At 40.9% G+C, this 13,067-nt stretch overlaps 1 protein-coding gene across 12 annotated transcripts in view; it reads left to right on the top strand.

Moving 5' to 3' along the window:
* The first annotated feature begins 477 nt into the window (after positions 1-477).
* Positions 478-13,067, top strand: part of Auts2 (activator of transcription and developmental regulator AUTS2) — a 1,084,317-nt gene continuing 1,071,727 nt past the window's right edge. For all 12 annotated transcript variants that reach the window (XM_047534433.1, XM_047534435.1, XM_047534429.1 and 9 more), the window contains exon 1: positions 478-805. In XM_047534433.1, the coding sequence (XP_047390389.1) occupies positions 497-805 (309 nt within the window). In that variant the 5' untranslated portion in view covers positions 478-496. The remainder of the gene's footprint in view (positions 806-13,067) is intronic.

Raw genomic sequence — 13,067 nt, 5'->3', positions numbered from 1 at the left:
CCTTTGCGGGCCCGCCGGCGGGTGCGGGCGGCGGGCGTCTGCGCGGGGCGGGGGGCGCGGCGGGCCGCGGCCGCGGGGCGGGCTCCCCGGAGCCTCCGCGTCTCCCGATCAAAGCATTCCGCTATTCTGATTTATTGCCTGCTCGGCGAGTTATTTCTCTGCCTCCGAAGGAGACCTGTGTGTGCAGCCATTACTTTGCTCGGCGCCGCTCGCAGGCGTCTTGGCCCTCGGTGCGGCGGGCAGCCCCGCACTTGGGCTCGCGCCCCGCGCCCTCGCCGCGGCGCCCTCCCCTCTCCCCGCCCCTTCCCCTTCTTTCTCCGCGCCTTCCTCCTTCCCTCGCCGCCGGCGCTCGGCCGCCGCCGCCCCCGCGCCCTGCTCGGGGCGGAGGGACGCCGTGCCGCGGGAGGGAGGGCTCCGTGTCAATTTTTTTGTGCGGCCGCGGCCGGAGCCTGTGGCGCGCGGGCGGCGAGCGCGGGGACCCCGGCGCGGCAGAGCCATGGATGGCCCGGCTCGGGGCCATGGACTCCGCAAGAAGCGGCGGTCGCGGTCGCAGCGAGACCGGGAGAGGCGCTCCCGGGGCGGGCTGGGGGCCGGCGCGGCGGGCGGCGGCGGGGCCGGCCGGACCCGGGCGCCCTCGCTCGCCTCGTCGTCGGGCTCCGACAAGGAAGACAATGGGAAGCCCCCGTCCTCCGCCCCGTCCCGGCCCAGACCCCCGCGGAGGAAGCGGCGAGAGTCCACCTCGGCCGAAGAGGACATCATCGATGGGTTTGCCATGACCAGCTTTGTCACTTTTGAAGCGCTGGAGGTAAGCGCCCCCTCCCCCCGTCTGCCTTTATGCGCGGCCCCGTCGGCGGCGCCGGGCTCCCCTGCCGGGCTCGCCGCGCTCGGCGACCGGCTGTCTGTCTGTCTGTCTGTCTGGCCGGCCCCGGGCTGCTCGCGGGCGGGGGCGCGGCGGAGCGGCGGCGCACTCGCGGAGCCCTGCCCGCCTCGGGTCTCCGCCTGGCTCGCCATGCCCGGCGCCCCCTCCCCGCGCCCTCCGCAGCGGATGGGCAGAAAGAAAGGGGTGCGGGCGCCACAACAATGCGCCCCTCGGCTCGGAGCGCGCGGCCCCTGCCCCTTCCTCCGCGCCCTCCCCAATCATGGCTTCTGGGCTGCCGAAGTCTCCGCTGGGCTCGGGGCGCCTGCGGACGGTTCCCTGGGTGCTGCTCCGGAGCCTGTGTCCGCGTGTCTAGCACACACCTTTCCTGGGTGTCCTGGGGCCAGAGGGGAGGGGGCTTCGTGGCTTCTTGGCCACCCCCCACCGCATTTTTTTTTTTTTTTTCCTGGAGCTGGGGAAGGGGGCGTTTTCTCCTGTTTGGGAGAAAGGAGGGAGGAGGGGAGAGAAGAGGAAAGGATGGAATATCTGTCTGTCTGCTGTGTGGAGCTCTATTACAGAAAGGGTTAATTGTAATATTGTCTGCACACATACACATACCCTGTGTGTGTACATGGGCAATTTAGTTGAAGGACAGAAAAAGGTACACCAGGGAGGACTGGTGGGAGGAAAGAATAAAATTCTAGCTGGTTGCTGATGGGCTTGTCACCAATTGTCCCTCTCCCTTTTTGTGTGTGTGTGTGTGTGTGTTTCTTAAGTGATTGGCTTTGTGTATGTGTGTCTTTATTCCGTAGGCACTTGCTGGCAGCTTTGATTTTCAAATGCACATTTTCCTGCCGCTTAAGAGGCTGGGGGGTGGTGGTGTTCCGAGGAGGGAGCTAGAAAAGGTCTGTCTAGGGGTTAGGGGAAACTGTATTTGCCTGGACAGATCTGATTTGATGCTAGTATTGGTCATTGGCCTCTAAATTTAACTGCCTTCTTTCTTCCCCCATTTCCCTGTCCCCTCCCCCAATGCTCATACCACACACAGAGAATGCTTTGAGACTGCAGAGTTGGTCCAGCTTCCTTAATCACAAAACCTTTCATGCACCTGATGTGAGGGTTTAGGATTCCTGAAGGAAAGTTTTCACTTTTATTTATTTATTTATTTTGTTGTTGTTATGGTATTGTTTCAAATGCAGAAATACAAGCTTTGTTAATGAAAGCTTAAATCTCACATATAACTGTACATCTGCATGTGTGTTTTGGTGTCAGGTTTAAATATTTTTGTAAAAAACAATCTTTCTTTTAGCATTGTTCTTTTCTGTGAACTGCTTCTGATCAGGGTGGATGGTGGACATTGGTAGGGGAGGAAGGGAAGGTGATGATGGTTGTGTTGGTGGTGACCATAGATTTTGATGTTAATGGTGGAATCAGTTACCCTTTGGTTCTAGAACGGGTGTATTGGCCAAAATTTTGAGTGTTGAGGCTCACCATTTAGGATAATTCTAAGTGTGTCTTTAACTTTGCCAAGGTGAGTGGGTACTGTGAAGTGTGACCTCTCTTCAAGATAGAGATTGAAATGGCATCGTGCATTCTAAGAGAAAACATTGCCTAGAATTTGGTTCACCAGTGCTAATTTGTGGTTGGTTTAGGAAAGTACTTGTAAAAGATGGTTACAAGTGGTCCTGCTTTCTACATGGTCCCTCACTAAGCAAGAAGGCCCTCTGAATTCCCTTGACCATTTTGAAAGACCAAAGAAAGATGGATATAACAGATAGTAATTTTCTATTGTTTTATTTTTAATAAGTAGCTGTTTGGGCTTGTGATGTATAGATATCAATAAGTTTGACTTTTGAGAGAAAATGTGCTCATTCCAGTTTATTTTGAGTGTGAAAACTTTTAATTTTTAAATAAGACCACAAGTTGAAAATACACCATTAATACCATTTCTTCCCTTGCTGTAATTGTTGTTTTCTTGTAATTTTTTAGATTCAAAACACAAGTTACTTTGGTTATCTGAATCTAGTATCACCTTCATATTTAAATATATATATGTGTGTGTGTGTATAAAAGGCCTAAGTTTTTGAAAAAGTTATTTAAAATTTCATAGGAAAATGTAAACATATGCAAAAGTAAACAAACAGAACGTCAAACCCCAGTACACTGAACATCCAAGTTCAGTAACTACCAACTGACATGTCATCTTGTTTCTTCTGTAGTTCATATACTTATTCCATGCTCTCCGATATCTCATCTGTAAATATTTGTGTATAAATCTCTAAACCATAATGACTCAAAAACTACAAAACCCCACAGTATCATTATCACTCCTAAAGAAATTAATAGCAGTTCCCTATGTCAAACATGCTATTAGTGTTTACATTTTCATAGACCTAACTTTTGTAGGAAAACTGTTAATAAACTTTCATATTAAACATACACTAGGAAATAAAAATATTTGTCTGATTCTTTGGCAAAAGGTAGATATGGTGTCTGCTTGTTATCACACAGTGTCCATTTTGGATAGTCAAAATATATGTATAGTGATGTTAAAGTAAAACCTTTGATGTCCCACTACTCATTTTGGAAGGTTTAGTGAATTATCATTAGGAAATAGGCAACTAAACTACGAACTTGGACAAAAATGGGTGTTCGGACCTTGTTTGTAAATGTTAAGAACTATTATAGAGCCTAAGAGTCACCCTAAATACACACTATGTTTTTGTGCCTTGTGTTTAGAAGTTAAAATAATTTTTATCACCTCTCATTAAGGCTGCTGCTGTTATGATGTTGTGATAAGAAACCAGAAATATTGACTTGCATAGCTAGGCTTATATCTTATGCCAGTTTAAAACAGTAGCTGTTAGACTAGAGTAGTATGAATGGACACATCAACTTCATGATTTTGTTCTGAATAGCTTGATTTTGGTCTCCCTTTTTAAAAACTCATAATGAAATATGTTGACATAAATAATTCCAGTCCAGCTATGATTTTATAGATACTAGAGAGTAGATAATTAAACTTGTCTAATGAGAGCCTGCATTTTTATGCTGATTATTTCCACTTTTGTTGGAATCTTATTTAAGATGATGAAAGCTATGAGGATAGTTGGGCAAGTCTCACACTTCATAGGCAGTGAAACTGGCTGAGGTACTTTCATATTCTGCAGGGACACTTCCCTGGAGTAATTGTGCCCTGAAGTTCAAGTGTGTGATTATGAAGAATCTCATGATAGAAGATAAGAGGGTGGGTGAGGAGGCTAAAGTTGAACATGGTATTCTTTTCATTAGGTAGTAGAGAAACAGAATTGCTATTTGGGTATGGTATTATTTAGCTGGATATTCTTTAAATGACAGAATAAGAGCAAATATTCCCAGATATGTCTAGTTAAAAAAAAAAAAAAAAGTGGTTACAGCTAAGAACTTAGAAATGGAAATATTGGGGTCCTAGTACCATCAGTCTATCCTAATGCACCAGGTAATGGTAACTTTTTGATGTTTGGCTTTCTGCGTCATCTCTATTAGGAAGTCATGTGAGCATTATGGTGAAAATTGGATTTTGCAAATTCATTTTTCCTCCTTATTCTTTTGTGTACTGGGTTCTTTGGGTATCCTCCTTTAGTATAACTGACCAAGGGAAGTGAAGATTAAGTTGTTGGTATTAGCAGACAAGAGGCCTGTTGGAGCCTTGGAACCTTGTGAAAATTAAGGAACACTCATTTCATAATGATGTTCATTTGTGGTTTTCATTTCCTAGCTCTGTCTTGGGGCTTACCCACATATCAGTGGTCATTTAAGTAGGCTGTACAAAATTTGATGTACTTATCATATGCCTTGTTTCTAATAAATTATTATGGTCAAGTCTCAATTAGTCTCAGTCAGTTGTTTTAAAAACATTGACCATGTTCTTTATATCAGAGCAAATATATATGAATTGCTTCATATGTGCAAGGCATCAGAAGTATAGAGAAAGTAGTATCTTAAAGATGTCCGCAGTTTGGTTGATAAATAAGTTTACCTTTAAAATAATTTTGAAACAGGTACTTGAATACATAATAAGTAGACTTAGAGATAATAAGTGCAGTAGATGTTCAGAGATAGGGAGGGTAGTGAGATAGGCAGAAGTTTTTCAGGAGTCTTCATGGAGAAGATGGGTCTTAGAAGGATGATTTGCATAGATAGGATAGGAGTGGAGAATTGGAGCACATTCTTAAGAATACTGAAGAAGGCACAGAAAATAGACCAGTAAGAAGACACTCTGTGATTAAGGCTTTGAGAACAAGAAAACGGTAAAGCGCTTGTTGCCCTACATGGTTGGTGCACGCACTTCTGTAATCCTGGCTAATCAGAAGACTTGAGGCAGGAGTATTGTGAGTTCAAGGCCAACCTCAGCAACTTTAGTGAGACTCTGTCTCAAAATAAAACGTAAAGCTGGAGATGTATCTCTGTGGTAGAGCACCCCTGGGTTCATAAGATGAAAGAAGTTATGTGGTCAAGAGACCTGTGGAGTCCTATGGCCCAGGCTTTTCCCTTCAAACTAATTGTACAGAGACCTTCCTTGGGAAGTCAACTCTCTCAAAGTGTCATTTTCTTCATTATTGGAGAGATTGACTAGTTTAGAGCAAAAGATTCTCCAGCTGAAAGGGAAGATAGCTTTGCAGGTTGTTCACAAGTTGTGTTCCAGACCAAAACAGGTAAGCAACCCTCAGATAGATTTTGGATCTTAGTGGGCTAGACAAAAGTAAGTAAATGACTTGCTCTGCCAGAATTAAAAGTCTTTATTAGGTGAAGGTGAATTTTGACTATCAGTGAAGACAAGGCATGTCCCTTATTTCCTGAATTTATTTGGCCACTTTTATGCTCAGCATTGTAATCTGTAAACTAGTATGGAATGACATCCTGGATAATATTCCAAAAAGAAGTCCTCCCAGATCTTGGAATTTAATTATCTCTGAGTCTTGGGTCAGTGGGCTGATGTTAGACGACTTGGAAAATCAGGCACAGAAGCTTGTAGTTGAGTGGGAGGCTGCTTCGTAAGTAGGAGTGGCAAAGGCAGTGTGAGGTGTGCATAGTGAGGAAGATCAGTCCACTTCTTTTCCTTCTCCCCTCTTCTTCCTGGTGTCAGCCTTCTCACTGACTGTTAGCAACCCTACCATGAGGTGAGTATTGGTGAGTGATTCTCATTAGTAACCTCTTTTCGTGTGATAGCAGCCCAATTCTGAGGCTACCAATGAGTGTATTTTATCCTCCATTGGTTCCTTTTAGTTTCATGTGTTGCTGCTTTTTAGCAGCCTGGGAAAAAAGGTTGAGTGAGAAAGAAAGTTGACATTGATGATAAAACAAAGGTGTCAGATTAGCTACCTTTTGCTCATATGTATGAAGTGATAATTCAAAAAGGGTCACAGTGTCTCTTCTGCTGTTAACAGAGCCAAGGAAAACTGTGGAGCTGTTTTCGTTGCCTGTTTCACTTTCTATCTTGGAAAGTTTGGCTGTGGGACTGCTGAGTAAATGGGTCAGTTCAAGCATTTCACTTCTGAAAGTGTGTGTAGCATTAGCATTTGAGGAACTTGTAAGGGATGAGAAGGTTTGGAAAACAGGAAGAATGTGAATAGTGTGTGTGGTTATGAATTCAAGCATTTTACCATTCTTATTGAATATCAGTAGTTTATAAGGCAGAGTATCACTGGAGGAGTATTTATGTGAGATGAGCTTGAAGGTTGTCGTAGAATGAGTCCATGCAGCTTGTGTTAACTGGAAATTAACCACTTAAGCTATTTTGCAGAAGGAGAGAGGATAAAAATGAATCATAAAGTTAGTGATTGAGCCTTTGGTCTGAGAGTGGTATTCTCTAGCTCTTTGCTGGAAAAAGATGAAAAAACGAGCCGTAAACATGATTCAAAGTGCTGTAGATGACAGAGATTCTGGGACTCTTCCATAAAACAGTTGTATGTACTATCAAAATAAATGGTGATTTTTAGTTTGAGAGAATAGAAATAAAGATCCCAAATGGAAAAAATAGTGGCGGTTTAGCTGTTACGGAATAATTTAGGTCCCCAGGTTTGTAAGATTTGGACATTTTTGAACAAGAGGGCTGCTAATACTTGAGGAAGGGAGGGGTGTGATGTGTGTTTTTATGGGTATGCATGTAGAGGGTGAATTTTATTTTACTCCTATACTGAATAGGAGTTGTTATATACTAAACATAGTCTGACTTTATAAATTTAGTCATTTAAAACAGTTCTGAAAAAATTTTAGGTAGATTTGAAAAATCAGATTAATTGAAGTTAGGAAGAAAAATATGGCAATTAATTTGCTAAAACATGAGACAGGAGAGGATCAGAAATAATTTGGGAATGTTATTAGTTGGGACAGAACTGTTTCTGATATATAATCTGTACTTTTTTTTGAATGCAGGTTTTTGTTTGTTCCTTTGAAGGGGGATATAAAATCTAAAGTGTCCTCTTTCTTCCAGATATGAGTTCTGTTTTTGCTTTACTTCTGTTAAACCTGTAGGGTAAGATTGTTACTAGCTTTGTGTGTCTTGGTACAGTGAATACATATCATTGTTTAAGCTATTAGTAACTGGGGAGGGAAGAAGTGAATTTCATCAATTGATGGCCTTTGCTTGCTTAGGAAGGGAGGGTCTAGGCAAGTGCAGGCTTCTCTGCCTCATTCTTGTTCAGGTCTTTGATTTCATCCATTTGGGAACTTAAAGCCTGAAATCATGGGAACTGCTCCCTTATTTTGAAGTGTTTTACAAATTAGGTATGTGTCAGTCTTGTTTTAGGGTTCACTTAGATTACTACCCACCTCTTGCCTGCTTCTGTACTTCCCTGTATCCCTCCTCCTGTCCCTCCTTCCTTTACTTTAGAGCTATCAAAATAATGCAGATAAGAGAAGGTAATGGATTTAGGAAGATGTGGATGAAATGTGAAAACTTTAGAATTTCTAAACTTGGATTATTTGAGCATTTACAATCTGTTATAGGGATTCTGATAGTAACTGTGTAGGGAAATTGTTTGCCACAATTTTCTGGACTGGACTAGTTCATCTTTCTGATTTCTCAGTTCATTTCTGAATTCTCTTTAGGATTTGCCTGAACAAACATGACATATTAACCACATACAAATATTAAAAAAACAAAACAAAACTTTACTGTTGGGGCTGTGGCTCTAGCTCAGTGGCAGAGCACTTGCCTACATGTTTGAAGCTCTGGGTTCGCTCCTTAGCAGCACATAAAAATAAATAAAATAAAGGCATGCTGTCCATCTACAACTACAAAAAACAAAACAAAACAAAAACTTTACTGTCATTTTGACTTGTGTATACCTCATGGTGCTGTTCCTCCTTTGTACCTTCAGAGCCCTGCAAAAGCCATATGTAGTATACGTGGAGTCACAGCGAAGGGGAAAGCCTGGTGTATAAAGTAATGAAAAGTGGCTAATGCAGGTTGGAATTAATTTTTTGGCAGAAAATGTTCATATTCTAAGTACCCTTTGGATGCTACTGAGTCACAGCCTGCAAAAGACAGATCTGCACTCTTGATTATATGGGTGAAACATAATGTTTTCAAATTGCAGTTAAATTCTGAAACTGAGACTTGCCTGTTAGGGTCAAAATGTGATAATAACTGAAGGATATCATTTTCTTTGTCTTTACAGTTACCATTTATTGCACCTCAGAGCCAAACTCATTTTAGGTTTCTGTAAAGTTTCTGATGGCAGTGATACTTAAGAACTTAAAGGAATTAAGAGATTATAGTCCAGGCTTGGAGTTATCCCTCAGTTATTATATTGAAGTAGTCTTCCTTTTTTTTTCTAGGTTTCTCTGTTCACTTGTGCTTGCAGGCTAAAGGTTGCTAGTTAAGCGTTGCTCAGTGAACAGTTTTCCATGGTTAAAAACAAAGTGGGGGAAAATCCCCTAAGAGAATGAAGATGTAGATAACAACAGTTGGAGATTAGATTATCACTTGTTTTCTAGCCACATGAAGAAATTCCAGTGACTTCCACCCATTGGATCTATACTTTTGCCATTTGCTCTTTCCCTGTTTATTATGGTGATCACTTTAGTTGCTTGTGAAAATTAGCTTTGAGATTAATGTTCCTGAAGTTTGTACCTACAACACCTTTTCAGAGAATCCTTTGAATCTTTTCCACTTCAACTATTGCTGGCCCGTTGAGTCTTTCTCAGCCTCAGTGGCTTCAGAGATAGAGACCTTATCTTGAGTGATGTAGTTCTACCTCTCATTTTGACATGAAACACAGCTCAGAGGAGTTAATTGACCTGTAGATCACACTGAGAGTTAGAGGCCCTGACTGTTAACCAGGCGACTCTCTACTTCTTAGTACCTGGAAATTTTGAGGATTTGGAAACCTTGAAAGGAAATTTTAATTTAATTTAAAATAATGCTTCAAATGAGGATGGATACCCATGATTGTAAAGCTTCCCGTTTTTTTTTTTTGTGTTCTGATTGTTAGTGAATTTCAAGAATCTTTTAAAAATATTTTTTCCAACCCCACATTGTCTCTCAGCACTATATTACCCTGAAAATCATTGCCCTTTTTCTCTATGTACTTAACGATTTTTAAAAATCTCCCCTACTGGACTGGGGTTATAATTCAGTGATAGGGTACTTGGCTAATGTGTGTGAGGCCCTGGGTTCGATCCTTAGCACCACATAAAAAAATCTTCCTTATTGCTCTCCAGGAATGAAGGTGCTAAAAAAAATTAGGGTGGTCATATGAGGGTTGCTCATTTTTTAGTGTCCCGTGGAAAAATAATTACTTGGGTATAAGATGACCTTAATGTGGCCCACTTTCTGAGGGGAGGGTATAATATTTTTTTTAGCCTAGCGATTTAGGGAAACTCAGAACAACTTAACAACATTGGTAGCAGAACATTTAATATAGGGAACTTTGGAGCATATTTGAGTTGACGACTCAACCAAAATTTTTCTTCTGAAGAAAGACTCAGAATCTTAAATCCATATGACATGTTGGCTAAGTCTTCTTGTCTGTTTATTGCTGAGCCAGAAAATTTATAACAACTGTCATGTGTATGTATTTATAACCATTCATAGAATGAAAAGAAGTTTTCATGGGATTGTAATAACATATCAAGATGGATGTAATTAAAACAGAAGCATATTGACACCTAGAATTAAATGCAACCATAAAGTAGAATATCTGAGCCTTGTGCCTTACATATTTGCTGTAGGGGGCAATCAGCCAAATATGCAAATAAAAAGACATTGATGAATTTCCCTGCGAAAGTACGTGTATGTGGTTGCAGAGGACCTATTTTATTAATCTTTTATCAAGCATTGTTTAGATTTGCAGGAGCAATGGAATGTACTAATTTGGCAGACCAAATAGCTTACCAGCAGAAAGTAGGAAATAATAAGGGGAAGACATGATTGATATGCTGTCCTATAAATAACACATGCGACTGACATAGGGGCTGAGTAATCTTTAGATCTTGCTTGATGTCATTAATGGAGTTGTTAAACCAGGATGTTTGAGTTGAACTTCGATCAGAGAGGCTCTGCCTTCCATTTAAAATGCAGACGTATCTCTCGTCACACTCTGGACTGGTAGATATGTTGACAAAAGTGGTATAAATAAATTTCTTTTTTTTTTTTTTTTTTTTTGGTAAATTGGATCAAATGTACCAGGGAATCTTGCTGTGAAAAATATGAGTTTTTTTTTTTTTTTTTTTTAAAACCAAGTATAGCACTGTTCTCTGTAGGGAAGCTGGGATTTTGGTAGAGTGAGTCACTTTAGATGGGCATAGCTTTCCCTGAACACATTTCTGCATGTGTTCATTCTCCTCCTGGAAGAAAGTGACTGTGAGATTTGCATTTTCTCTTCAGGTTTCATACCTCACTTGGTTGGTGCTTCCAGGAATAATTGGTGGTGATTTGAATAAGGCTGCATCATTCAGATTTCAGAGCTAGGTTTTCAAGTGTGTGCTAAGGAGGGCTTGCGGCTATGAATATGGAATATGATTTCCATATCTGTTCCATTGGGGAGTCCAGGCATGTCATAACCACTTCAGAGTCATGATTGTACAGAGACACTCCAGCTATAATTTTTCTATATGACAGTTCAGTTTTAAAATTGTAAAGATGCCAAAAGCAGGGCTGTATTGTTATTAGGGAAGTCGGTGACATCTGTTATATCTTGTTAACCAGGGTAGGAAAATGCTTTAATCAAAACATCTAATTATGCCCTCTCAACTGATGAAACATCCTCTGCTAAATTTTTAGAATTGGACTTAATGGAAGAAGCTGGCCTTTGTAGGAACTGTGAAGTAAATTTATTCTTTTTATTTTGAAAAATACTTATTCCTAACCATAGTACATTTTAATTTTATCAGATCGCTTTTATATTGTGTTGAAAAGATATTTCAGAAGTTGTCTGAGCCAGGGTGAAGTTTCTTTTTTTGTCGTCCTCCCTCTTACTCCCATAGCAGATGAGGCCCCTAGAGGTAGTGTTTGTTTCCAGATGTGAACTTCTGAGGATACATGGTAGCTGAGAGCTACCAGGGCAGGGAGCAAATGATAGTTGCAGGTGAGAGGTAAGGGGATAATTCAGCCTTGTGTGCAAGGAGGTGTGATTTCACACCTGAATGTTGAAACCTGCTGTTGTGTTGTTTTAAAATATTTTATTAATTTAATATACTAGCGGGCTTCATTGTTCCAGCTCACTATTCAGTTGAAGGAATCTAACTGCTTTTAAATATTGAAGTATAGTGCCATTCCAGAAATAATTCCTGTGTTTAAGAGTAGTTTTACATAATATTTAAAAGTATCAAAAACTCTTTAATGGAGCATTTCTATTCACTTTTAGCTCCCTTGATCACTTTTTAAGAGTTGTGAAATATTTTGGCCATGTGGCTCTTTGTGTCATTCAGACTTCAAAACCTACTTCAAACTCATTCTTTCATCTGTATTTCATACCCAGAGTTAATTTTAACTGCTTCTGCTCTCCTGTTTCTGAAATTACAGATGACAATAATAATGTTAATGATAGTACATAGTTGATAGTCTTAATACTGAGATATGAGTATGTGAGTATATGCAGAGCAATACTTTATTTCCTATATTTGGGAGCACTTATTTAATCTTTCTGAAATGATTTCCCCATTGATTGAGATCTTGGGGCCAGCATGAAGGACATTTTGAAGTGTTGACCATGACATGATGTGCTTCATTGTTTTCTTTGGCAGCTGGTGGGAAGTTCAAATGCTCTTCGTTTTTTTGGGGATGGGGTCTGTTATATGTTACTCTGTGTAACTTGGAAGTTATGATTGGAACCTAAGAAATGAGAGAGCCGGGTTTTTTTTTTTTCTGTATTTTCTCCTGTGTATTCTTTTATTTCTCTACATTCTCTGCCTTTGACCCCTGCTGTCTCTGTATGTATATCCTTCAGGAAATATTTGAGGCTTTTGTAATTATTGGTTTCTTACTCAGTAATCTGTGCATAGTAGGTATTCAGTACTTTTTTTACTGTTGACTTATTTCCACAAAAAATCCGTGAAAAGGTATTTTTGAATAGGGAGCTGCTATTTACTCTGCTCTGTGCCAGGCATTGTGCATGCACTTTTGCATTCATTGTGCCACAAAACTATCCTGTGGAAAAAATAAATGATACCTGTTTTTCAGTTGAAGAAACCGAAGCCCAGAGAAGATTGTTAACTTGCTGTAGATCAGGAAATGTAGCAGTTTCTGCCCGACTTGAAAACTTGGACTCTTCACCCCTTTATGCTCTTCTTTTTAGTACAGATTCATTTTCTGAAAGCCTCAAATGGGTCTCTGTTCCTTCTTGCTCCTGAAAATTATCTTGGTTACAAAGGATTTTCTAGTTATAAAAATAGGCTTTTGGAGGAGAGAGTACCTTATCACTTTTTGGGAAGTTCTGTCTCTTCTTTTTCTTAATTAATTTTTTGTGGTGCTGGAAACAAACTCAGGGCCTTGCACATACTAGGCAAGTACTTTTCTGCCAGTCACATAGTATGTCTGTAGCATGTTTACTGTTGCTGCTGTTTTGTTTCTTTCAGTGTCCTTCCTTGTATTAGAATCTTTTTCCCAGTTAGCATTACTCAGGTAGATTTTAGACTAGTCACAGAGTTCAGGCTCATGAATGAGGGCTGCTCTGTGCCAGTCCCTATTGTAAACCCCTGGACCTATTTATCTCAGTGACTTCCTGAC

The sequence above is a fragment of the Sciurus carolinensis genome, chromosome 18, assembly GCF_902686445.1.
Source record: "Sciurus carolinensis chromosome 18, mSciCar1.2, whole genome shotgun sequence".
Classification (NCBI taxonomy): domain Eukaryota; kingdom Metazoa; phylum Chordata; class Mammalia; order Rodentia; family Sciuridae; genus Sciurus; species Sciurus carolinensis.
This window is presented reverse-complemented; position numbering and strand designations above follow the sequence as displayed.